The sequence below is a fragment of the Schistocerca piceifrons genome, chromosome 1 (genome assembly GCF_021461385.2).
Source record: "Schistocerca piceifrons isolate TAMUIC-IGC-003096 chromosome 1, iqSchPice1.1, whole genome shotgun sequence".
Taxonomy (NCBI): Eukaryota; Metazoa; Arthropoda; class Insecta; order Orthoptera; family Acrididae; genus Schistocerca; species Schistocerca piceifrons.
In genome coordinates this window covers 792,684,375-792,708,701 of record NC_060138.1, presented here as the reverse complement: position 1 = coordinate 792,708,701, position 24,327 = coordinate 792,684,375, and the positions used below count along the sequence as shown (strand labels likewise).

Genomic DNA, 24,327 nt, shown 5'->3' with positions numbered 1-24,327 from the left:
CACAGTAGCTGTTTGTAAGAAGATCTGGTAATTGAAGAAGATTACTGTGTAGCCCGAAGTATTCAAGCTGCTCGCTATGTAAGAAGAGCCTGTTGTTAATAATGGATACCGAAAAAATCTTTGCGGCAGACCACAAGCAACACGTTGTAAAGTAAGGCCAAGCTGATTGTTTTGTAGTCGTGTACAAGGTTTGGCACCACAGTACTTAATTGTTTTTAACATTTCAATGTTGTTTAGTCAAATCATACATTTAGTGAGTGAAACTAATTGATCCAAGTCATTAACCTTCAAAATGGTCCTATAGTTCCGCCGAAACTGCCGAAAAAGTCGCAAGTGACACAAACAATTAAAAGAAGAAAAGTCCTATTAGTTTGCAGTTAACTTTCATTCAGATAAATATTGAAATCAGGTGCAGTAGTAATTATAGTTCTTCATGCAGTGTTGCTCTACTACCGCGGACAATCAGTTAAAACAAAAGTAATTTAAAAGCAATTTATATTTCAGTGACAATACTATGTTGACGCTATTGCAGCCAAAGTAATTTTGTGTTGTGTTTTACATATGCTTTCAAGTACTTATATCCTCGTAACACTGGCATTGCCAAATGGTTCTTGCTACAAATAAAACCATTTACGACCTTAATTGGAGAAGTAACCATTAAGGAAGAGTTATTAGTTTTGGTCATGTTTTTCAAATTTGCAAACATACAGCTCAACCGTGAGTTCTATAAATCAGTACAGTTGCCATTAAGTATTGCTGGTCATTACCAACCAATGGAATTCGTAACTATAAATAATGTCAGTTTATTGCAAACTAACACCGTTTTGTTCATGTTACAAGTGCTTTTAATACCTAAACTTGCACAAATGCATTTTGTTCAGTTGCTGTATTGTTATTCACTCTTCGTTATTACGCGTTTTCAAAGTCACGTCAGTCATTAACCAAATTTAACTTTTATTCATTTTTGAATTGGCGACCGTAATTATTCTGCATTCTAAATTTATTCAACCACTTAATAACGTAAAATTATTGCTAACTGGGCGATGAAGAAACTTGCACAGGATAGAGTAGCATGGAGAGCTACATCAAACCAGTCTCAGGGCTGAAGACCACAACAACAACAACAACAACAACATTGCTAACTGTAGAGTGTCAATAACTTACAATCATTTTATATTTCGATCGTTGTTGTGCTTAAGAATGCCGTAACGATCGGGTTATAAAGTATCTCTATTCTTTCCTTAAAGCTTTTTCTTCGGAACTGATACCTTGTTTTCATTAACTGCGGAGCATTAGGTACACGTATCACAAAACCATTTACACGACGGAGAGTACGCACAAAAGTGACAAAGAGACATGGGATACCGTTGTGCAGATATACAGAATGTGGTAGTATAGCGTACACAAGATATAAACCTGCAGTGTATTGACGGATGTGTCATCTGTACTCCAGGTGATTCATGTGAAAGAGTTTCCGACGTGATTATGGCAGCACGATGGGAATTATTGGACTTTGAACTCGGGATGGTAGTTGGAGCTACATGCATGCGACATCCCATTTCGGACATCATTAGGGAATTCAATATTTTGAGATCCACAGTGTGAAGAGTGTGCCGAGAATACCAAATTTCAGCCATTACCTCTCACCACGGACAACGCAGCGGCTGACAGCCTTCACTTAACGACCGAAAGCAGCGGTGTTTGCGTAAAGTTGTCAGAGCTAAAAAATAAGCAACACTGTGTGAAACAACCGCAGAAATCAATGTGGGACGTTTCTGTTAGAACAGTACGGCGAAATTTGGCGTTCATGGGCTATGGTAGCAGACGATCGACGCGAGTGCCTTTGCTAACAGCACGACAGACCCTGCTGCGCTTTCCCTGGGCTCGTGACCATATCGGTTGGACCCTAGACGAATGAAAAACCGTGGCCAAGTCAGATGAATCCCAATTTCCGTCGGTAAGAGTGGATAGCAGGGTTCGAGTGTGGCGCAGTCGCCACGAAACCATGCAAATAAGTCGTCAATAAGGCACAATGCAAGCTTGTGGTGGCTCCATAATGGTACAGAATGTGTCTGCATGGAATGGACTATATCTTGGTTATGACTGGCTACTTGGAGACCATTTGCAGCCGTTCATGGACTTGATGTTCCCAAACATGTCACCAGCCCACAGTTGTTCGCGATTTGTTTGAGGAACATTCTGGATAATTCGAGAAAATGATCTGGGCATCTACACTCCTGGAAATTGAAATAAGAACACCGTGAATTCATTGTCCCAGGAAGGGGAAACTTTATTGACACATTCCTGGGGTCAGATACATCACATGATCACACGGACAGAACCACAGGCACATAGACACAGGCAACACAGCATGCACAATGTCGGCACTAGTACAGTGTATATCCACCTTTCGCAGCAATGCAGGCTGCTATTCTCCCATGGAGACGATCGTAGAGATGCTGGATGTAGTCCTGTGGAACGGCTTGCCATGCCATTTCCACCTCGCGCCTCAGTTGGACCAGCGTTCGTGCTGGACGTGCAGACCGCGTGAGACGACGATTCATCCAGTCCCAAACATGCTCAATGGGGGACAGATCCGGATATCTTGCTGGCCAGGGTAGTTGACTTACACCTTCTAGAGCACGTTGGGTGGCACGGGATACATGCGGACGTGCATTGTCCTGTTGGAACAGCAAGTTACCTTGCCGGTCTAGGAATGGTAGAACGATGGGTTCGATGACGGTTTGGATGTACCGTGCACTATTCAGTGTCCCCTCGACGATCACCAGTGGTGTACGGCCAGTGTAGGAGATCGCTCCCCACACCATGATGCCGGGTGTTGGCCCTGTGTGCCTCGGTCGTATGCAGTCCTGATTGTGGCGCTCACCTGCACGGCGCCAAACACGCATACGACCATCATTGGCACCAAGGCAGAAGCGACTCTCATCGCTGAAGACGACACGTCTCCATTCGTCCCTCCATTCACGCCTGTCGCGACACCACTGGAGGCGGGCTGCACGATGTTGGGGCGTGAGCGGAAGACGGCCTAACGGTGTGCGGGAACGTAGCCCAGCTTCATGGAGACGGTTGCGAATGGTCTTCGCCGATACCCCAGGAGCAACAGTGTCCCTAATTTGCTGGGAAGTGGCGGTGCGGTCCCCTACGGCACTGCGTAGGATCCTACGGTCTTGGCGTGCATCCGTGCGTCGCTGCGGTCCGGTCCCAGGTCGACGGGCACGTGCACCTTCCGCCGACCACTGGCGATAACTTCGATGTACTGTGGAGACCTCACGCCCCACGTGTTGAGCAAATCGGCGGTACGTCCACCCGGCCTCCCGCATGCCCACTATACGCCCTCGCTCAAAGTCCGTCAACTGCACATACGGTTCACGTCCACGCTGTCGCGGCATGCTACCAGTGTTAAAGACTGCGATGGAGCTCCGTATGCCACGGCAAACTGGCTGACACTGACGGCGGCGGTGCACAAATGCTGCGCAGCTAGCGCCATTCGACGGCCAACACCGCGGTTCCTGGTGTGTCCGCTGTGCCGTGCGTGTGATCATTGCTTGTACAGCCCTCTCGCAGTGTCCGGAGCAAGTATGGTGGGTCTGACACACCGGTGTCAATGTGTTCTTTTTTCCATTTCCAGGAGTGTAGATCGGTCGGCATGAATGTCATCGAATATTTATGGAACATAATCGAGAGGTCAGTCCATACACGACATGCTGCACCGGCGACGGTTTCGCAGTTATTGACGGCTGTAGAGGCAGCATGGCTCAGTATTTCTGCAGGGACTTCCAACGACTTGTTGAGTCTATGTGACGTGAAGTTAGTGCGCTACATTGGGCAAAAAGAGGTGCGACACGATATTAGTAGGTATCCATTGGCTTTTGTCACCTCAGTGTAAGGCTCCGATCGACTGCGCGGTGGCGCTGACCTGCGTTACTGACCATGTGCGGGAACTCTCGGGGCCCCGTCTTGACGCCGCCCACGATCAGCGGCACCCCCACGATGCCGCAGACGCTTTCCCTGGTGGGCAGGGCGCGCGGCAGAAGTACCGGCGCCTCCGACTCCACGAAGACCGCCCTCGCGTACTCCTTGCACTCTGCAACACGAGCCGCAAGACTCACACTCCTGTCTGCAAACTGGGCACAGCCAATAAATTGGGGGCAGGCTGTCGAAAATATGACAGAATAAGGTACACTATAATCACAACACACTCAGCGGGCAGCAGAGTATTTTGGAGACTGCTGGACATTAAATTTATAACGCTATGCCGGCAGCGTCCAAGAAACGTCAAATTTCCATGAAGTGTGCTACACTCTTGGTATGAAAATGATTACACTCATGCTCATAAATTAAGGATAATTCTGAAACATGGTGAAACAACGCTCTGGTGGGTGGTTTGCGGGTTTAAATCACCTCGGGGTATGACCAAGCGGTGCATTTGACCTGCGGCCGTCGCACGGTGGCGCTGACAGCAGTCCACACACGCAGAGGTGTGTTGGTGCATGTCAGAGGACGGTGTAGCGAGTAAGTGTGCAGACGTTTCCAGACCTGCTAATGGTGACTGTGTATTGAAAATGGCTCAAAGAACACTTATTGATGACGTTATGAGGGGTAGAATACTAGGTCGACTGGAGGCTGGTCAAATACAGCAGGTCGTAGCATGGGCCCTCCGTGTGCCACAATGTTTTATCTCAAGATTATGGCAACGATTCCAGCAGACAGGAAACGTGTCCAGGCGCTACAGTACGGGACGTCCACAGTGTACAACACCACAAGAAGACCACTATCTCACCATTGGTGTCCGCAGACGACCACGGAGTACTGCAGGTAGCCTTGCTCGGGACCTTACTGCAGCCACTGGAACAGTTGTCTCCAGGCACACAGTCCACAGACGACTGAATAGACATAGTTTATTCGCCCGGAGACCTGCAAGGTGCATTCTACTGACCCCTGGTCACAGGAGAGCCCGTAAAGCCTGGTGTCAAGAACACAGTACATGGTCATTGGAAGAGTAGTCCCAGGTTATGTTCACGGACGAGTCCAGATATAGTCCGAACAGTGAGTCTCGCTGCATTTTCATCTGGCGTGAACCAGAAACCAGATACCAACCCTTTAATGTCCTTGAAAGTGACCTGTATGGAGGTCGTAGTTTGATGATGTGGTGTGAGATTATGATTGGTGCACGTACACCCCTGCATGTCTTTGACAGAGGAACTGTAACAGGTCAGATGTATCGGGATGTCATTTTGAACCAGTATGTCCGGCTTTTCATGGCTGCAGTGGGTCTCAACTTCCTCCTGATGGATGACAATGCATGGCCCCACTGAGCAGCCATCGTGGAGGAGTACCTTGAAACAGAAGATATCAGGCGAATGGAGTGGCCTGCCTGTTCTACAGACCTAAACCACATCGAGCACGTCTGGGACTCTCTCGGTTGACGTATCGCTGCACGTCTTCAAGCCCCTAGGACACTTCAGGAGCTCCGACAGGCACTGGTGCAAGAATGGGACGCTATATCCCAGCAGCTGCTCGACCACCTGATCCAGAGTATGCCAACGCGTTGTGCGGCCTGTGTACGTGTGCATGGTGATCATATTCCATACTGATGTCGGGGTACATGCGCAGGAAACAGTGGCGTTTTGTAGCTAATGTGTTTCGGGACGGTTTTCTCAACTTATCACCAATACCGTGGACGTACAGATCTGAGTCATGTGTGTTCCCTATGTGCCTATGCTATTAGCGCCAGTTTTGTGTAGTGCCACGTTGTGTGGCACCACATTCTGTAATTATCCTTAATTTATGAGCATGAGTGTCGTATTGACTCCTCCGTATCGATACTAGCGCCCGGATTAGTCTTTACGCGACGTCGAGTTCCTGGTTGCGGGGCGGGAGGTCGTCTCGGGCGCGAGTGACTAAATTAAAGAGCCAGTGCATGCGTGCAGCGGGGAATGCTACTACGAATGAGGACTCCGGCGAACGGAAGGCCACGGGAAGGCGGATGCTGGTACAGAGGGATTTGTGAAGATCAGCTTGCTGTCCCACTTATGGGGAAGGTGTGACAAAAAAATCGCACGAATGTTGTCGCTGATAGTGGTCCCCCTTAGTGCGATCGAGCCTGTGTGAAGCTGCCTGTTCAACTGGTGCGCTTATCTATACACACGTCAGTATTGAATACGGTGAGCATCTTTCTACCATTTGTCCGAATTCCTCGAAATCATAGTAGCTGATTACTGATTACATGTGAAGACCCCACGGAAAAAGTGGGGTAAGTGCATTTATCTAGAAAATGAGTTTGGCATATTCTGATGGCCATCCATCGGTTCTACAAGGTAGTTAAAATCAGCGACCTCCGTAGTCATTAGACATCGTGAGAAAGCAGAATGGCACGCTCCTCGGAACTCACGGACTTCGAACGTGGTCACGTTATAGGGTGTTACTTGTGTCATACGTCTGTACGTGAGATAGTGAAGTGGAAACGTGAAGGGACACGTACAGTACAAAAGCGTACAGGCCCACCTCGTCCCTTGACTGACAGAGACCGCCGACAGTTGACGAGAGTCGTAGTGTGTAATACACAGACATGTATCCAGACCATCATACAGGAATTCCAAACTGCATCAGTATCCACAGTAAGTACTATGACAATTAGGCGTGAGGTGAGGAAACTTGGATTTCGTGGTCGAGCGGTTGTTCATAAACCAAACATCACGCTGGTAAATGCCAAACGACGCCTCGCTTGGTGTAAGGAGCGTGAACAGTGGACGACTGAACAGTGGAAAAACGTTGTGCGGAGTGACAAATCACGGTACACTACGTGGCGATCCGATGGCAGAGTGTGGGTAGGGCGAATGCCCGGTGAACGGCATCTGCCAGCGTGTGTAGTGCCAACAGTAAAATTCGGAGGCGGTGATGTTATGTTGTGATCTTGTGCTTTATGGAGGGGGCTTGCTCCCATTGTTGTTTTGCGTTGCACTATCACAGCACAGGCCGACATTGATGTTTTGAGAACTTTCTTGCTTCCCACTATTGAAGAGCAATTCGGGGATGGCGATTGCATCTTTCAACACGATCGAGCACCTGTTCATAATGCACGACCTGTGGCGGAGTGGTTACGCGACAATAACGTCCCTGTAATGGACTGGGCTGCAGAGAGTCCTGACCTGAATCCTATGGAACACCTTTGGGATGTTTTGGAACGCCGATTTCGTGCCAGGCCTCACCGACCGACGTCGATACCTCTCCTCAGTGCAGCACTCCGTGAAGAATGGGCTGCCATTCCCCAAGAAACCTTCCAGCAGCTGATTGAACGTATGCCTGCGAGAGTCGAAGCTGTCATGAGGTTAAGGGTGAGCCAATACCATACTGAATTCCAAGATTACCGATGGAGGGCGCCACGAACTCTTAAGTCATTTTCAGCCAGGTGTCCGGATACTTTTGATCACACAGTGTACAAAGGCTTTTACTTTTAGTCGTAACGGAAAGAAGGTTCTAAGTTGGTCTTCTCACGAAAAGAATGCTCCAAGTCCAAGGTTTGCCTCAACTGTCTGTAATACACCTTTTAGGTCAGTTGGGTTGCTGGTGCAAACATGATCGGTTGACTTTTTTTACTCTGTGTTGTTTCCTTGTAGTAATAGTGATTTCATTTACTGATACTTTCCATGACCTTGGAGATTTGCTCCTGAATTTGGTTATGGCACCACACTTGTGAAATAAAAGAAAAAAAAAAGAGTTTGAAGCGTTATAGTAGTGTGGTGCTCTTAGGAAATATGTGTATTATCACAAGATGAAGGTGACAAGCCATTTATGAATCTATCAGCCAAAAAGAGAAAAAGATAAAACAGAATGGGCAATGTTTGCAGAGAACTTAGGGCAATGTTTCATGAGGTAGACGTTGTTTGAGTGTTTCAAACAAATCAAACCCCACGAAAGAGAACAACTTATCTAGAACTTTTATTTGTTAGATGACTGGAATGACAAATCCTACTATTTAACCAACTTCATTTCTGTGACATTAATTGCCCTTAGAAGGCTTACGCATGACGATTCCAATGCCAGAGGTTGCTCTTTACGGCACATTGTAAGAATCATACGAGGCGATACCATAACTGAAATTCCTGTTTGCCAAATCTTCTTCACTGTGATGCAATATTTTATACTTTTTGGGACAAAAGGAGCGAATTAAATTATTAGTTTTTTCACAATTATGTGAGTGAAGGCCATGATCCAAAAGTAAGAGTTCTCGTAATATTCTGTGATTCGTGCCGAGGACAGAATAAGAACTATACAGTGTTAATATACAGTCACTACCTCGTTCATACTATTAAAACATTAGATAGGGTCAAAATACGTCGTATTTACAATAAGAGGACTCTCTCGGGAAGAAAGTTATTGGGCAGCAACAGGAATTTCAGTCATGATATCGTTTCGTTTGATTCTTATAATGTGTCGTAAACAGCAATCTACCGCACTCGAATCGTCATGCGTAGGCCTTCTACGAGCAATTCATATCACAGAAATTAAGTTCGTTAAATTGGAAGATTTTTCATTCCAGTCACCTAACAAATCAAAGTTCTTGATAACTTGTTCTCTTTCGTGGGGTTTCATTTGTTTGAAACCGGGATTAACACTTTTGAAACCGCAAGAGGGAATACGGATGTCATACAAAGTCACTTCTGTTCAACAAGAGAGTATACGAGGATGAACGACCTTTTTAAAAGCATGTTACAAACCAAAGTGTTCTCTCAAGACACGACTGCTCAGAGAAGTTCAGGTTGTGGAGGACGATAAGCTGTTCAAGTACAGGATTACTTAGAATGGAACTTGAACACCAGTACGTTTGTAACATTCTGTTGGCCTACAAGTAGACATCGAGCGAGTATTAACTGTGGGAACCTGACAAATCCTCATGGCCACAACGAGCATATAATGGTAGTATGACACTTTTTGGAAGGTAAATAACGATTGTTTTGTAAATAACTAATTCTGTTGGGGTATTTTCAGAGCTCCTGACAAAACCTGACGAAAAATACGCAGACTTTCAAGAACTTTCTCAGCTTTGTGGTGAAGGAGCAAGAAATATCTACCACGTAACGAACCAAAATCCAAGACTAACGAAAACTAACTTCCAGTGCTAAAGAACGCAATGATGCGACGAAGGCATACCACAAAGTGATGGGCTTATCACGTTCTTTTTGTGGTAAACATGTACTTTCTTTGCATTTACCGTCTTTTTTACCATATAATTTCAATTGTAATTTTTTTGTAATATATATCCTAATGGTTAAGCACGATTAAAAGGCAAGTGTGTCTCGTTAAGACAATTTAACTGTGCAGTAACATTTTGGGTGTGCTAATTAAATTTTTAAATTGATTGTCATCTACATCTACATCCATACTCCACAAGCCACGTGACGGTGTGTGGCAGAGGGTGCCTTGAGTACCTCTATCGGTTCTCCCTTCTATTCCAGTCTCGTGTTGTTCGTGGAAAGAAGGATTGTCGGTATGCCTCTGTGTGGGCTCTAATCTCTCTGGTTTTATCCTCATGGTCACTTCGCGAGATATACGTAGGAGGGAGCAATATACTGCTTGACTCCTCGGCGAAGGTATGTTCTCGAAACTTCAACAAAAGCCCGTACCGAGCTACTGAGCATCTCTCCTGCAGAGTCTTCCACTGGAGTATATCTATCATCTCCGTAACGCTTTCGCGATTACTAAATGATCCTGTAACGAAGCGCGCTGCTCTCCGTTGGATCTTCTCTATCTCTTCCATCAACCCTATCTGGTACGGATCCCACACTGCTGAGCAGTATTCAAGCAGCGGGCGAACAAGCGTACTGTAACCTACTTCCTTTGTTTTCGGATTGCATTCCCTTAGGACTCTTCCAAAGAATCTCAGTCTGGCATCTGCTTTACCGACGGTCAACTTTATACGATCATTCCATTTTAAATCACTCCTAATGCGTACTCTCAGATAATTTATGGCACTAACTGCTTGCAGTTGCTGACCTGCTATACTCTAGCTAAATAATAAGGGATCTTTCTTTCTATGTATTCGCAGCACATTACACTTGTCTAGATAGAGATTCAATTGCCATTACCTGCACCATGCGTCAATTCGCTGCAGATCCTCCTGCATTTCAGTACAATTTTCCATTGTTACAACCTCTCGATATACCACAGCATCATCCGAAAAAAGCCTCAGTGAACTTCCGATGTCATCCACCAGGTCATTTATGTATATTGTGAATAGCAACGGTCCTATGACACTCCCCTGCGGCACACCTGAAATCACTCTTACTTCGGAAGACTTCTCTCGATTGAGAATGACATGCCGCGTTCTGTTATCTAGAAACTCTTTAATCCAATCACACAATTGGTCTGATAGTCCATATGCTCTTACTTTGTTCATTAAACGACTGTGGGGAACTGTATCGGACGCCTTGAGGAAGTCAAGAAACACGGCATCTACCTGTGAACCCGTGTCTATGGCCCTATGAGTCTCGTGGACAAATAGCGCGAGCTGGGTTTCACACGACCGTCTTTTTCGAAACCGATGCTGATTCCTACAGAGTAGATTTCTAGTCTCCAGAAAAGTCATTATACTCGAACATAATACGTGTTCCAAAATTCTACAATTGATCGACGTTAGAGACATAGGTCTATAGTTCTGCACATCTGTTCGACGTCCCTTCTTGAAAACGGGCATGACCTGTGCCCTTTTCCAATCCTTTGGAACGCTACGCTCTTCCAGAGATCTACGGTACACCGTTGCAAGAAGGGGGGCTAGTTTCTTCCCGTACTCTGTGTAAAATCGAACTGGTATCCCATCAGGTCCAGCGACCTTTCCTCTTTTGAGCGATTTTAATTGTTTCTCTATCCCTCTGTCGTCTATTTCGATATCTGCCATTTTGTCATCTGTGCGACAATCTAGAGAGGGAACTACAGTGCAATCTTTCTCTGTGAAACAGCTTTGGAAAAAGACATTTTGTATTTCGGCCTTTGTCATCCTCTGTTTCAGTACCATTTTGGTCACAGAGTGTCTGGACACTTTGTTTTGATCCAACTACCGCTTTGACATAAGACCAAAATTTCTTAGGATTTTCTGCCAAGTCAGTACATATTTTTAAAATGGCAAGAAATTGTAGTTTGCCAGTGTAACTATGCAGCCCTTCTTATCGGTACACCGAATAAATGTTGTTTTAAAAGTGTAAGGTGTTTGCCATGAGTAAAATAAGTTGTGCAGCACTTTTCACTCGTGTACGGCACAAGGCACAACCTTGCTTCACGTTTTTTAAGTGTTTCTTGCAAAGTCCTTCTGTTCTGTTTTAGAAACTTGTATTCTGCTACTGTGGAGAGCCCCGTTTGCGGGCGTGACTGGCTGCATGTTTAGTGAATGCCTTGTGGGGGCCACCTGTGTTCCGGTCGTGCGTGCCTGTTGGTAGACCAGTATATGGGCAGCATTATTTATGTGGGTTCTGAGGTTGGTGAAATGTGCTCTGCTTCTTAGAAGGCTCCAGGTTTATTAAGTGTTGGTTCTGACATTTGTTGATTTTTTGTGAATTTTTCTTCCGTTTTTTTCTTTTTTTAATAAAAGAGTTTGCAATAACAATTCATTTTAAGCTACGGATTTTTTTTAGAAATCGGCGCTTGCTTTAAAATAAATCCTAACTACGGCCTTGGTTTAAAAATCGGGAGAAGCATCCCGAGGTCCTGTTATCGCATCTCAAGTATTTCAGCAAAAACCCTGAAGGGGACTCAGAAAATGTTAAATTCATCACATTTATGTATCTTTAGCTGTGGGTCTGTTGCACCTTGACTTTCGACATTTTGACAGTTGTTTTCAGCATACATTGTTATCTCGTTGAAATATAATCAATGTTTTTATCTTTGTTGTTAAAATATTTATTAATATTGAACCATTAAACTAGTTTTAATTGGGACTAATTCTCATAATTCTCTTTGATGGAGAGAATAAGTCAGTTCATGTCACGATTCTAGTCCTATGGCACCTTTTAACTGTTTTATAGCGTTTTTTGAAAATATGAGTGTCACTGGCTTACGTGAATGTGAGATAAAAGTACATATATATTGTCGAGTCAGATTACTGTGACCACCTGTCAAAAGCCTGATAAGCACCTTTTGCGAGATGTGCAGGAAGGGAGTCGTTCTGGAAGGTAGCGACAGGGATGTGGAGCTATGGCGTCTCCAGTGCCCTGGCCAGCTCGGCCAGGTTCCTCAGTTGACGATTCATGGTGCGAACAGCCCGATCTAGATGAGCCCACAGACTCTCGATTGGGTTTCAACCCGAATCTGATAGTCAGGGGAATACGGTAAACTGGTGCACTGGGACCTGTGTGACACATTGCGTTGTGCTGCTACCAGACGCCATCGTGCTGAGGAGAAACAAACTATATGACTGAGTGGAATTGGTCCCCAAGGATATCTGCATACTTGTATTGATCCGTAGTGCCTTCCATAATGACGAGACCACCCAGGAAGTGCAACGAAAATATTACCCAGACATTTCAGCTTCCTCCTTGTTGCAGGGTGTTTTCTTTCAGACATTTCACGCTGAACACGCCAACGGCCATCTGTCCAATGGAGCACGAAACGTGATTCATCGGAAGAGGTCACCTGTCGCACTCAGTGGACATCCAGTTTCTATATTAGCGTGCGAACACGCCAATGAACAGCAAAGCTTTGATCCACGAACTGGGTGCCTGCCGCGGAGATCCATATGTAACAACGTTCACTGAACAGTCGTTAAGGAGACACTGTTGATAGCTCCTTGGTTCATTTCAGCCGCCAGTTGTTCAACAGTTGTACGTCTATTCGCCGATACACATCTCCGCCGCCATTGTTCACCTCTGTCATTTACGGTTCGTGGTGCACCACGGTTGTTTCGGTTCAGGTTTTGGATAGCACCAAGTAGCCATGCAACGTATACTTTAACCATAGCGATACGTGAACTTAGCCGCTTTCAAAGTGCTTCCAAGCTTGTTACGAAACCCAATTATCACGCCGTTTTGAACGTCAGATAAATCGCACCGTTCCCGCATTACAACGACTGCGTTGTTTACCGCCTACCCCCGACACGCTTTATATGCCGTCCTCTGCTACTGCTGCCACCTGCCGTGTGTCACTTTGTGTTACACCTTGACATCGAACATAGGCGGTAGTCACATTAATGTGACGTTGTCGTATTGGCTGCCCTGGGCACAACAATATTTATTCATATGGAATTACTAACAGTGCAACGAATGAAGACTTTTATGATTCTTGAAAAACGTACGTAAAAACGTACAGAAAAAGCATTTATCATTAAACGTAATTTTATTTAAAAACAATACCGATTTATTGTGTATATAATTTTTTGTTCTATGTCAAAAATATTAATAAATGTGAAACAGTCGAATGAATTTATCTAATTACTAACCCTGGTCTTCATCTTAGATGCGGACAGACGTGAAAGATATTGTAAGTAAGCGAACTTACGTTGCATTTTGGTTAAATGTACGTGTTCATTTGCTCTTAAAACCTTTATTTTTGTATCTTTAGCATTCCTGCATTTTAGGAAACTAATACTTATTTTTTAAGAGTATCAAAAAGCGCAATGCAGCGCGAGCTTATGATTGATTGTTGTCGGTAATTTTCACGGCTGCTAGGTTTTATTTGAACCTTGCCAATATTAAGCGTCACAGAGCTGCAGAAATAACTTACAAAGTTTGCATTTTAATGATAGTAGTTAACTTCAGTGTCATTTTAATTTATTCGCAAAGATTAATAGCAGTTTTCAATAAACGTTTGTGGTTGGCGCGCAACGGTTATCTTTTATCTCAGAAATTAACTTATTCCGAAATGATTAGTGATAAACATGCCACACAATTATGTTTCTCTATGCGAACCAATTGCAATGCAAAAATAACCTGAGATATTTTGGTAACATACGTGACAGTACAGTGTTTCACACCGCTCTTTACGTGTTTCATACTGCGGGCATTAAAGCTTCAAATAATATCTCCATAAAGAAAAAGACTGTGCAATTTGCCCGCGATGTGTTGTCAATTTAGTTTATGTGGCGTCATGTGATGTGTAACTATACGTATATGCGTCTACAAATCATACAGTTTAATGAATTATGTGTACACAACTAAAGCACATCCCACGACCTACAGAACGGAACACAACAACAAACGCATTACAAACAACACACTGGCGTCCTGCTGCGTGGCCAGAAATACTTCTGTGGTTAGGTTATACAATATTTGTACTTTATTGTAATACGTATTGTATTTTCTTTCACGTACCACCTCGAATACAACGAGATAGATACTGGTTGCCAAGGATTCTATAAAAGAGAGGAGGCATTGTTAATCCAGATTCTGAAAAATGTACAATATGACAGAACGTTCAAGGTAAGGAAACGGTTGTATTCCCACAAAGCTTCAAGGATGCATGCAACTAGTGACTTGGGAGCATGCAATACGTGATCTGTGTTTGTACATTTTTTTCTAAAAGTATTCCTTGTTGCTGCGCATACTTCATTGCCTTGGGAGATAGTTTTATTCACAGATTTGTTTTAATAGATAATTAGAGATTATGTTTAGTAAGGGGGCAAAGATATTTTATTGAGTTTATTGCAGCATTTTCAGTGTCATACTATTTTTTGTGTTTTGTGTGTTATATTTGTATATATTTATTGCGTACTTTGTACTTAGTCATCAAAGATGGGTTGGCCAAAGAGAAAGAATAGAGCAGAGGGGACAATTTTAGAGAGTTAGAGAAGCCTGAGAATATTAAGGAGTTACCGTATACTGTTATAGATAATATTATTGGAAAACGAAGAGTCTGAATTAGGGAACTTAATGTCTGGTTCTAATGTGGAGACGTTAGAACCACAAGACAGGCGCCAGATAACCTGATGCCAAGGTCAATACCGAACACGCAGTACGGCAGAAAACGTGATATCACCTACGGTTGTAGGAAATAACTGCCTCTCTATGTTAATCCATTCCGTAAAAGAAATGCTAACTGATAAGGAGCTAAAACAAGAGGAGAAGGAACAAGCTAAAGAGAAGGAACGCGGAGGAAAAGAGAGGCTAAGAGAAACCGAAAGAGACACGAGGTTAGCAGAACAGCTCAATAAGGTCCTCAGTGCCAGAGATAAGAGGATCGTTGACCATATTATAGATGAAATAAACAAAATGCGCACCCAGCTCGAAGAACTTGTTACGCTAAACAAAGATTTGCCTAACAGAGTGAGCGAACTAGACTCACGAGACCTAGGCGAAGCCCATCAAGCGCTTGAAGACCAGATTTTAAAAAATTACGACGACTGTAGACGATTTTTCTATCAGCTTAGATAGAAAAACTGAACCCGAAGTAGCCGCGACTCTGCAGGGTGTGAATATTGCAGTGAGTTGCGAGGAAAACGAACATAGTACACGACTGCCACAGGATGGGTATAAAGTGCCGCAGTTTAAGCCTGGAGCAGAGCGTGAGAACAATGGCAGTCGGTATCGACAAACTGAGACCTCACATACGAATGATCAGTATGGAAATAGTCCAATCAATGCTACGCGTTGCGAGAATTTGAATCGCAATGCTGCTTCCAGAATGAGATTTTCACTCTGCAGCGGAGTGTGCGCTGATATGAAAATTCCTGGCAGATTAAAACTGTGTGCCGGACGAGACTCGAACTCGGGACCTTTGCCTTTCGCGGGCAAGTACTCTACCATCTGACCTACCGAAGCACGACTCACGCCCCGTCCTCACAGCTTTACTTCTGCCAGTACCTCGTCTCCTACCTTCCAAACTTTACAGGGGCGTGAGTCGTGCTTGGGTAGCTCAGTTGGTAGAGCACTTGCCCGCGAAAGGAAAAGGTCCCGAGTTCGAGTCTCGGTCAGGCACACAGTTTTAATCTGCCAGGAAGTTTCGCAGTGCTGCTGTTAGGTGCAGCCCGTGCAGCGGAAAAGGTATTCTTGGCGCGGTGGACGCTGGAGCTGCGGTGCCAACATTGGCACGTATGAAACACGAGGAATCATTAGTAAACCACCGAGAGTTCCAAATCTTCTCGTAGAAGAAAACTGTGTATCCCGTGATACTTATTACGAGTTTCCGGAATGTACTGCCTACGTCATGGACTGAAAGACAGGAGATACAGTTCGTGATCTCATTTATAACTGGCGATGCAGCTCTGAGGGCGATAGAGATCGCTGATAGCTGCCACACATTTTTCGAATTTGAGAAGGAATTCCTGGGTCGCTTCTGGTCGAAGGGTGCTCAAGAACGCTGAAGAAAACAAGTTCATATGCCTGAGCCGTACGACCAAACGCAGGGAAACCTGCGCAAGTACGTTGAAAAGTACCTGAAGAAAACGCAATACTGGAATGAGACCACGTCTTCTTGCGACATATTAAGAATTTTGAAAGGTAGTTTACCTATCACTATACACGGGAAACTATTCCGCGCTCCACACTCGGACCTGAATTTGTTTATGGCCACAGGTGACTCGTTCGAACACATTTAAGTGGATGCAAAGCAGAGTGAAGCAGTGGACAGTGGTCACAACAACTACAATAAAAATAATAACCAGAATGGCAATAGTCCACATAAGAACGGTCGGAAGAGAGATAATGATTACTACACATTGAATAACAGTAATCAACATAACGGACATGTAAATCAGGCTATCTGCACTACTGGCCATTAAAATTGCTACACCAAGAAGAAATTCAGATGATAAACGGGTATTCATTGGACAAATATATTATACTAGAACTGACATGTGATTACATTTTGACGCAATTTGGATGCATAGATCCTGAGAAATCAGTACCCAGAACAACCACCTCTAGCCGTAATAACGTCTGGGCATTGAGTCAAACAGAGCTTGGATGGCGTGTCCAGGTACAGCTGCCCATGCAGCTTCAACACGATACCACAGTTCATAAAGAGTAGTGACTGGCGTATTGTGACGAAGCAGTTGCTCGGCCGCCATTGACCAGACGTTTTCGATTGGTGAGAGATCTGGAGAATGTGCTGGCCAGGGCGGCAGTCGAACATTTTCTGTATCCAGAAAGGTCCGTAAAGGACCTGCAAAATGCGGTCGTGCATTATCCTGCTGAAGTGTAGGGTTTCGCAGGGATCGAATGAAGGGTAGAGCCAAGGGTCGTAACACATCTGAAATGTAACGTCAGCTGTTAAAAGTGCCGTCAATGCGAACAAGAGGTGACCGAGACTTGTAACCAATGGCACCCCATACCATCGCACCGGGTGATACGCCAGTATGGCGATGACGAATACACGCTTCCAATGTGCGTTCACCGCGACGTCGCCATACACGGACGTGACCATCATGATGCTGTAAACAGAACCTGGATTCATCCGAAAAAATGACGTTTTGCCATTCGCCTCCGAGCTGATAGTCCATACTGCTGCAAACGTCGTCGAACTGTTCGTGCAGATGGTTGTTGTCTTGCAAACGTCCCCATGTGTTGACTCAGGGATCGAGACGTGGCTGCACGATCCTTTACAGCCATGCGGATAAGGTGCCTGTCATTTCGACTGCTAGTTATACGAGGCCTTTGGGATCCAGCACGGCGTTCCGTATTACCCTCCTGAACCCACCGATTCCATATTCTGCTAACAGTCATTGGATCTCGACCAACGCGAGCAGCAATGTCGCGATACGATAAACCGCAATCGCGATAGGCTACAATCCGACCTTTATCAAAGTCGGAAACGTGATGGTACGCATTCCTCTTCCTAACACGAGCCATCACAACAACGTTTCACCATGCAACGCCGGTCAACTGTTGTTTGTGTATGAGAAATCGGTTGGAAACTTTCCTCATGTCAGCACGTTGTAGGTGTCGCCACCGGCGCCAACCTTGTGTGAATCCTCTGAAAAGCTAATCATTTGCATATCACAGCATCTTCTTCCTGTCGGTTAAATTTCGCGTCTGTAGCACGTCATCTTCGTGGTGTAGCAATTTTAATGGCCAGTAGTGTATAACAACCTTCGTAACAACCGAACGAAAGGTAATCAGTTTCGCAATGTAAACGGTAATATTAACAGAAAAAGGTGGAATGAGGATGTTTATAGCCCCATTCAAGCCTAAAAGCATGCTTGAGATGAATGACCCTGGACAAACAACAGGTCCAATAAACTGGCAATCGGATCCACCACGGGACAGAAATCATCCCGTAGATAAAGTAATACCAATGCCACCTCCTAACCAGCAACAACAGTGGATACCGCCACAAAACGAGATGCCGCCGCACATGCAGCAGTAATGTCATAGCGTTAGGATTGTTGAGGAAATTGACGAAACCAAGCTCAGCACGTCACTAGCGGCAAACTCCACACGACCCATGTAAGCTCTCCGCATGTGGTCGTTGGGGCAAAAAGAGGGGCGGGCGATCCTCAAATAAATTTATCCGTGCTCAGGTGCAAGGTAGGGCTGGATCTGAAGGAGGAACGGTGCGCTGATACGCGCAAATGTGGGTAGCGAAACACTGAATTGGTGCAAGCTGCGACTCGGACAACTATTCATGGAATGCCCGTGAATATTATTATCGACACTGGTGCAACTGTATCCGTGATGGATTGTGACTTATTCAGGTGCATAAACCAGGTACGTAAGTTACCGTCACTGCCGGCGCAGAGCTGCAAAATTGTGGGAGCCGTATGTATACGTATGCTACGAATTCAGAACCAGGTGCAGGCCGTTATACAAGTGGAAAGCGAAGGGATTAAATGTTCATTCGTAGCTGTAAATAATTTGGCGGTTCACTGGGATGGAAAGTTTTGAGACAGAGGCATGCAGAAAGAGACCTTCCTCGGATTGTCTGTTCACTAAGGAATGATGGCAGATTGTAGAACTGGCAATAATAAAGACAACCGCCCAGCACGAACAATGTTGTTACCGATTTAAGGTTACTCATGACAGGCCAAAGTTATTGCACATCGCCTGCAAGTACACGAGGGAAGACTACCCACGTATATGCAGGAACGGCGAGAATGAAATAGACGTGATAAAAAAGGACTTGACGAAAGTCAGCAACACAACTCACACAACTGATAAAACATTATGCAGCTATATTCTCGGAGAAACCAGGCACAATAAAAGAATACATTTATGACATGCAAGTTAAACCGCATGAGACACATTGCCGAGCTATCTACTCTGTTCCTTGGAGCAAGAAACGGATTGTATCCAAAGAGAAACAATGGACGATAAAGTGTGAGATATTAGAGACCTCCTTATCCACTTACAGCAGTTCGCTGGTCGCAGTCGCCTTGTGCTTGACGCGCCAGATGGAAACAAGGTAATCATTCCTGTGTGAAGACGACCGGAAAACGTGGAGGAAGCTTCAATACTTTCAGGCAAAGAGGCGCAAATCAGAAGTTGGCAACATAAAAAAGAACAGAGGGCTATTCATGAGTACCGAGAGGGCAGTCTTGTCTTGCTGAGGACTCACCCAAAAGACTCTTGTCTAAAAAGAGTCAATAAAAAGTGGCAATTGGCACAGGGCCTTAGTTGATTGTAAAGATACCACTTGGAGGTTGTTCCCTTCTTGCAAATCAAAGAGCTTTAAGGGTGAAAGTATTATACCCGCACCGTGATTTGAAACCCTTCATTATCGCAGAGTAAGTGAACATTAAAATGACGTGACGTATGACAAAAAAATGTGTGTGAAACCTTATGGGACTTAACTGCTAAGGCCATCAGTCCCTAAGCTTACACTCTACTTAACCTAAATTATCCTAAGGACAAACACACACACCCATGCCCTAGCAGGATTCGAACCTCCGCCGGGACCAGCCCCACAGTCCATGACTGCAGCGTCCTAGACCGCTCGGCTAATCCCACGCGGCATGACGTATGACAGAAAAAACAATATTTTTACTCATTAAACACTAGATTAAGCATGATTTCTGTGTTTTATTAATTGGTATCTACATATACATCTACATAATACTCCAGAAGGCACCTAATGGTGTGTGGCGGAGGGTACTTTCGGTACCACTATTTGGTGCCTCCAACCCTGTTCCACTCGCGAACAGCGCGTGGGAAGAATGATTGTCGGTAAGCCTCTGTATTGGCACTAATTTCTCGAATTTTCTCCTCGTGATCAATACGCGAAATGTGTACAGTGGGAAGTAATATGTTGTCCTACTCCTCCAGAAAAGTGCCGTCCCGAAATTTCAATAGTAAATCTCTCCGTAATGCTCAACGTCTCTCTTGTAACGTCTACCAGTGGAGTTTGTTTAGCATCTCCGTAATGCTCTCTCGCCATCTAAACGATCCCGAGACGTAACGCGCCGCTCTTTGTTGGATCTTCTCTCTCCTCCATCAGTCCTACCTGATAGAGGTCCCAGATAGATCAACAATACTCAAGAATCGGGCGAACAAGCGCCCTATAAGCCACTTCTTTCGCGGATGAGTTACATCTTCTTTTCTTCCGATGAATCTGAGTCTGCTGTCTGCTTTTCCCACTATCTCACAGGACACGGGAAATATCATGTCAGAAGTTTCTTCTATATTTGTGTAATTATATGTGTGTACTGTTTTGTTTGACTTTGAGATAGTAACTCAAGCCACAGACATTTCATTGTTTTTGATGTAGGAGTGCCAACGCTAAGGGAACCGTATTAACAATTTCAAGTCAAAATGAGCCCTCAGTTAGCAACTATCGCATGCTCCAGGGGCACGTTTTGCCTTTATGTTTTCGAATTACAGATTTTCAGTTTGCTTATAATTATGTGTCAACCGAGATGACACTTGTCCTGATTGTGGACAATTGTACACTTTATGTGAATGTTCTTTACTGATCATTCACGCGCGAGAGTTTCTGCACGTTATAGAGAAGCTCGGCAGGATGCAACCGTGTCCTGCATGTGACAGTATTTTGCCGAGTGAATCAGTACCAATGAATGTGAAACCACATGAATTAGTCCAGAGTGACCTAATGGTCAAGTTTTGGGAGTGCAAAGATGCTGCGTTACTCTTGATGAAATCCTAAGTAACGAAAGCTCAAAGCATTGTAAATGATAAAATGTGACATTTTGTATATATGCTCATGAACTGCAGGAATTTATATGCTTATAGTGATTCTTTCTCATCATGTACAACGTACGGACTGAATGATGTGAAACACATTCTAAGTTTGAATTTGTGAATATAAATTGTGCTTTAAGTGCAAGAACGCTCTATTCGTTTGATAATGCGTGTGTGACGCAGACAAAATCTGTGACTGATATAACTATCAGTGAGTTCAATTACTCAGTTAAGTATGCTTTACCTCACAAGTCTATCCTCTAGAATTGTGTGTTACGAAAAAGAGACTCCAATTGTTTCGCGCGTATGGAAACCAGCTGTGTTTACTCGCGAGGCGAACGGTGTCAGTTAAAAGTAACGCATATGAACGCTGCGACGTCAGGCGCACCAACCATGAAAAACTAAAAGCACTACAACCCGACAAGTCTGTTACGAATGCTCACCGCAGTGTCTACAGATGATGCGGGATGTTAGAACTGTTGTGCCAAAATAAAAAGTGATGCTTTGTATAGGTTCTTGAAAACAGAGAGTTCCTACAATCCAAACGTGTACGAAACTTGGACTGAAATAAATCTTCATATTACATACAAGCCGGTAGGTGTGGCCGTGCGGTTCTAGGCGCTACGGTCTGGAGCCGAGCGACCGCTACGGTCGCAGGTTCGAATCCTGCCTCGGGCATGGATGTGTGCGGTGTCCTTAGGTTAGTTAGGTTCAATTAGTTCCAAGTTCTAGGCGACTGATGACCTCAGAAGTTAAGTCGCATAGTGCTCAGAGCCATATGAACCATTTTTACTACAAACGACAATATTTATCGACAGACAAGAATAACTGTGGAATGAATGCCGACTAACAAAACTTCTATACAGTTAAACCGCCATTGCTGATAAGATATTAATCCTGTATTCGATGCTATTTCATGTACTCGCGTCAACCATTACGGCAACAAATTGGGCGTGCGGAACCACACCGGCTGATCGCCTCTCGGGGTGGAGACGGCCCCAACAGCTGACTGCCGAGGGGCGTGTTCCTGGCCTCGGGCCGTCGCACCGCGTCGGACAACCACACGTCGAACCATGGATGGTTCAAATGGCTCTAAGCAATAATGGATTTAACATCTGAGGTCATCAGTCCCCTAGACGTAGAACTACTTAAACCTAACTAACCTAAGGACATCAAACACATCCATGCCCGAGGCAGGATTCGAACCTGCGGCCGTAGCAGCAGCGCGGTTCCTGACTGAAGCGCCTAGAACCTCTCGATCACAAAGGCCAGCCGAACCATGGACTTCCAATGCACCTCATTCACAATGACGCCACCAACGCAACCAACGAAGAATTATTTACGTATTCACGAACTAAGATTGTAAAAACTTCGTACTTCCGCAAACATTATTAGTGAGAACTGTTCACCAAACCCTTTTTGGCAATGACTTTTGAATTCATTCATGTTTTTGACATAAAAATCGCAATCTTGGGCAATCTTGCAAACGAAGGTTGTGATGTCCTTTATACTACAAATATGTTTTTGTAAATTTCGCAACCAATAACGAAATAATTTTCATTTCTTACTGCATTCTAAATGATTGAAATAATGTGTGCTGTAAAGGACTTTGAAATTATTATGTTAAGTTCAGTCATTCACAGCCTGAAGACTCCGAGGAGGGTATTTAGTAGTATCTGGATTTTCCCGTAGCCTGTAACCCGAAGGGCAGTTAGTCAATATCTTTCCGGATAATGTAAATTTGCCAGACTGTTTTCGATAATTGTGATGTATGAGGGGGCCAAAAGTCAAGAATATAGTGCCCATGTAAACCCAAATAACTATGCATAGAATGTGTGTAAACAGTAATAACCAATGTTACCTCATATTTAAAAACTTTCAAAAACTTTGAAAATTTAATATATGTAATCATTCCTAACTAATCATGAACGATCTGAAAAGGAGATGACACAAAGTGTAATAACGAACTGAAACTAATGTAAACCGTTTCTTTCACAAGTGTGAACAAGATGAATAATGAAATGTCATGTGGTGTAAGTCTTTCGGGTTTATGTCACTTCGGCGACTTGCGTGTCGATGAGGATGAGATGATGATGATGAAGAAAACACAACACACAGTCCCTGAGTGCAGAAAATCTCCGACCCAGCTGGGAATCGAACCCGGGCCCCTCAGCATACTCGTAGCATTCCGTCGCGCTGACCACTTTTATTTATTTATGTTTTAAATCTCATTTTGTACGTTATTGTTCGTTCTATTTGTTCGACGTGGACGTCCCATGACGCTTGATCCATTCACACAGGGTTTTTTTTTCGCTGAGCTACCGTGCCTGCAACCACTCAGCTATCGAGGCGGACAGTGCGAACAAGGTGATCAATTGTGAGAGTGCAATACCAGTACTAGTGGAAAAACGATTTGAATATGTGGGACAATAATCCCAGGGGGCCATTGTACAGGTTGCCCTTGGGAGAACAGTATTTATTCATATGGAATTACGAACAGCGCAAAGAATTACGACTTTTATGATTCTAGAAAGATGTATGTAAAAACGTACAGAAAAAACATTTATCATTCAACGTAACTGTATTTAAAACAATATTATTCATGTTTAAATTATTAATAACGGTGGAATAGTGGAATGATTTTATGGAATTACTTACTCTGGCCTTGATCTTGATGAGGATAGGCGTGAGAGACATTGTATGGGTACTTACGCTGCATTTTAGTAAAATGTATTCGTTCATTGGCTCTTAAAACCTTTATTTATGTGTCTTTGGCATCCCTATGTGTTAGGCAACTAATAACTTATTTTTTCAGAGTATCAGAAAGTGCAATACAGCACAAGCCTACGATTGACTGTTGTCAGCCATTTGCACGGCCGCAAGTTTTTATTTGAATATTCTCAATATTAAGCGCCACAGAGCTGCAGAAATGACTTACAAACTTTGAATTTTAATTATATTATTTAACTTCAGTGTTATTTTAATTTATTCGCAAAGATTAATAGCAGTTTTCATTAAATTCTTGTGGTTGCCGCATAACGGCTATCTTTTATCTCAGTTACGTAAATTCACATAAATTAACTTACTCCGAAATGTTTAGTGATAAACATGCCACACAGTAACATTTCTCTATGAGAATCCATGACATTAAAGCAGTATTAATTTCAATGAAATTGCAAAGCAAAAAGAACCTGAGATACTTTGTTACCATACGAGCTAGGACGTGTTTTATATGGCGCACATTAAAGCTTCA

At 44.1% G+C, this 24,327-nt stretch overlaps 1 protein-coding gene across 1 annotated transcript in view; it reads right to left on the bottom strand.

The window, feature by feature from the left end:
* The window catches only part of LOC124775119 (serine protease snake-like), a 216,871-nt gene that overhangs the window by 155,350 nt on the left and 37,194 nt on the right, over positions 1 to 24,327 (bottom strand). Inside the window, exon 2 of the mRNA XM_047249961.1 lies at positions 3,951 to 4,105. Within this exon, the coding sequence (XP_047105917.1) occupies positions 3,951 to 4,105 (155 nt within the window). The remainder of the gene's footprint in view (positions 1 to 3,950; positions 4,106 to 24,327) is intronic.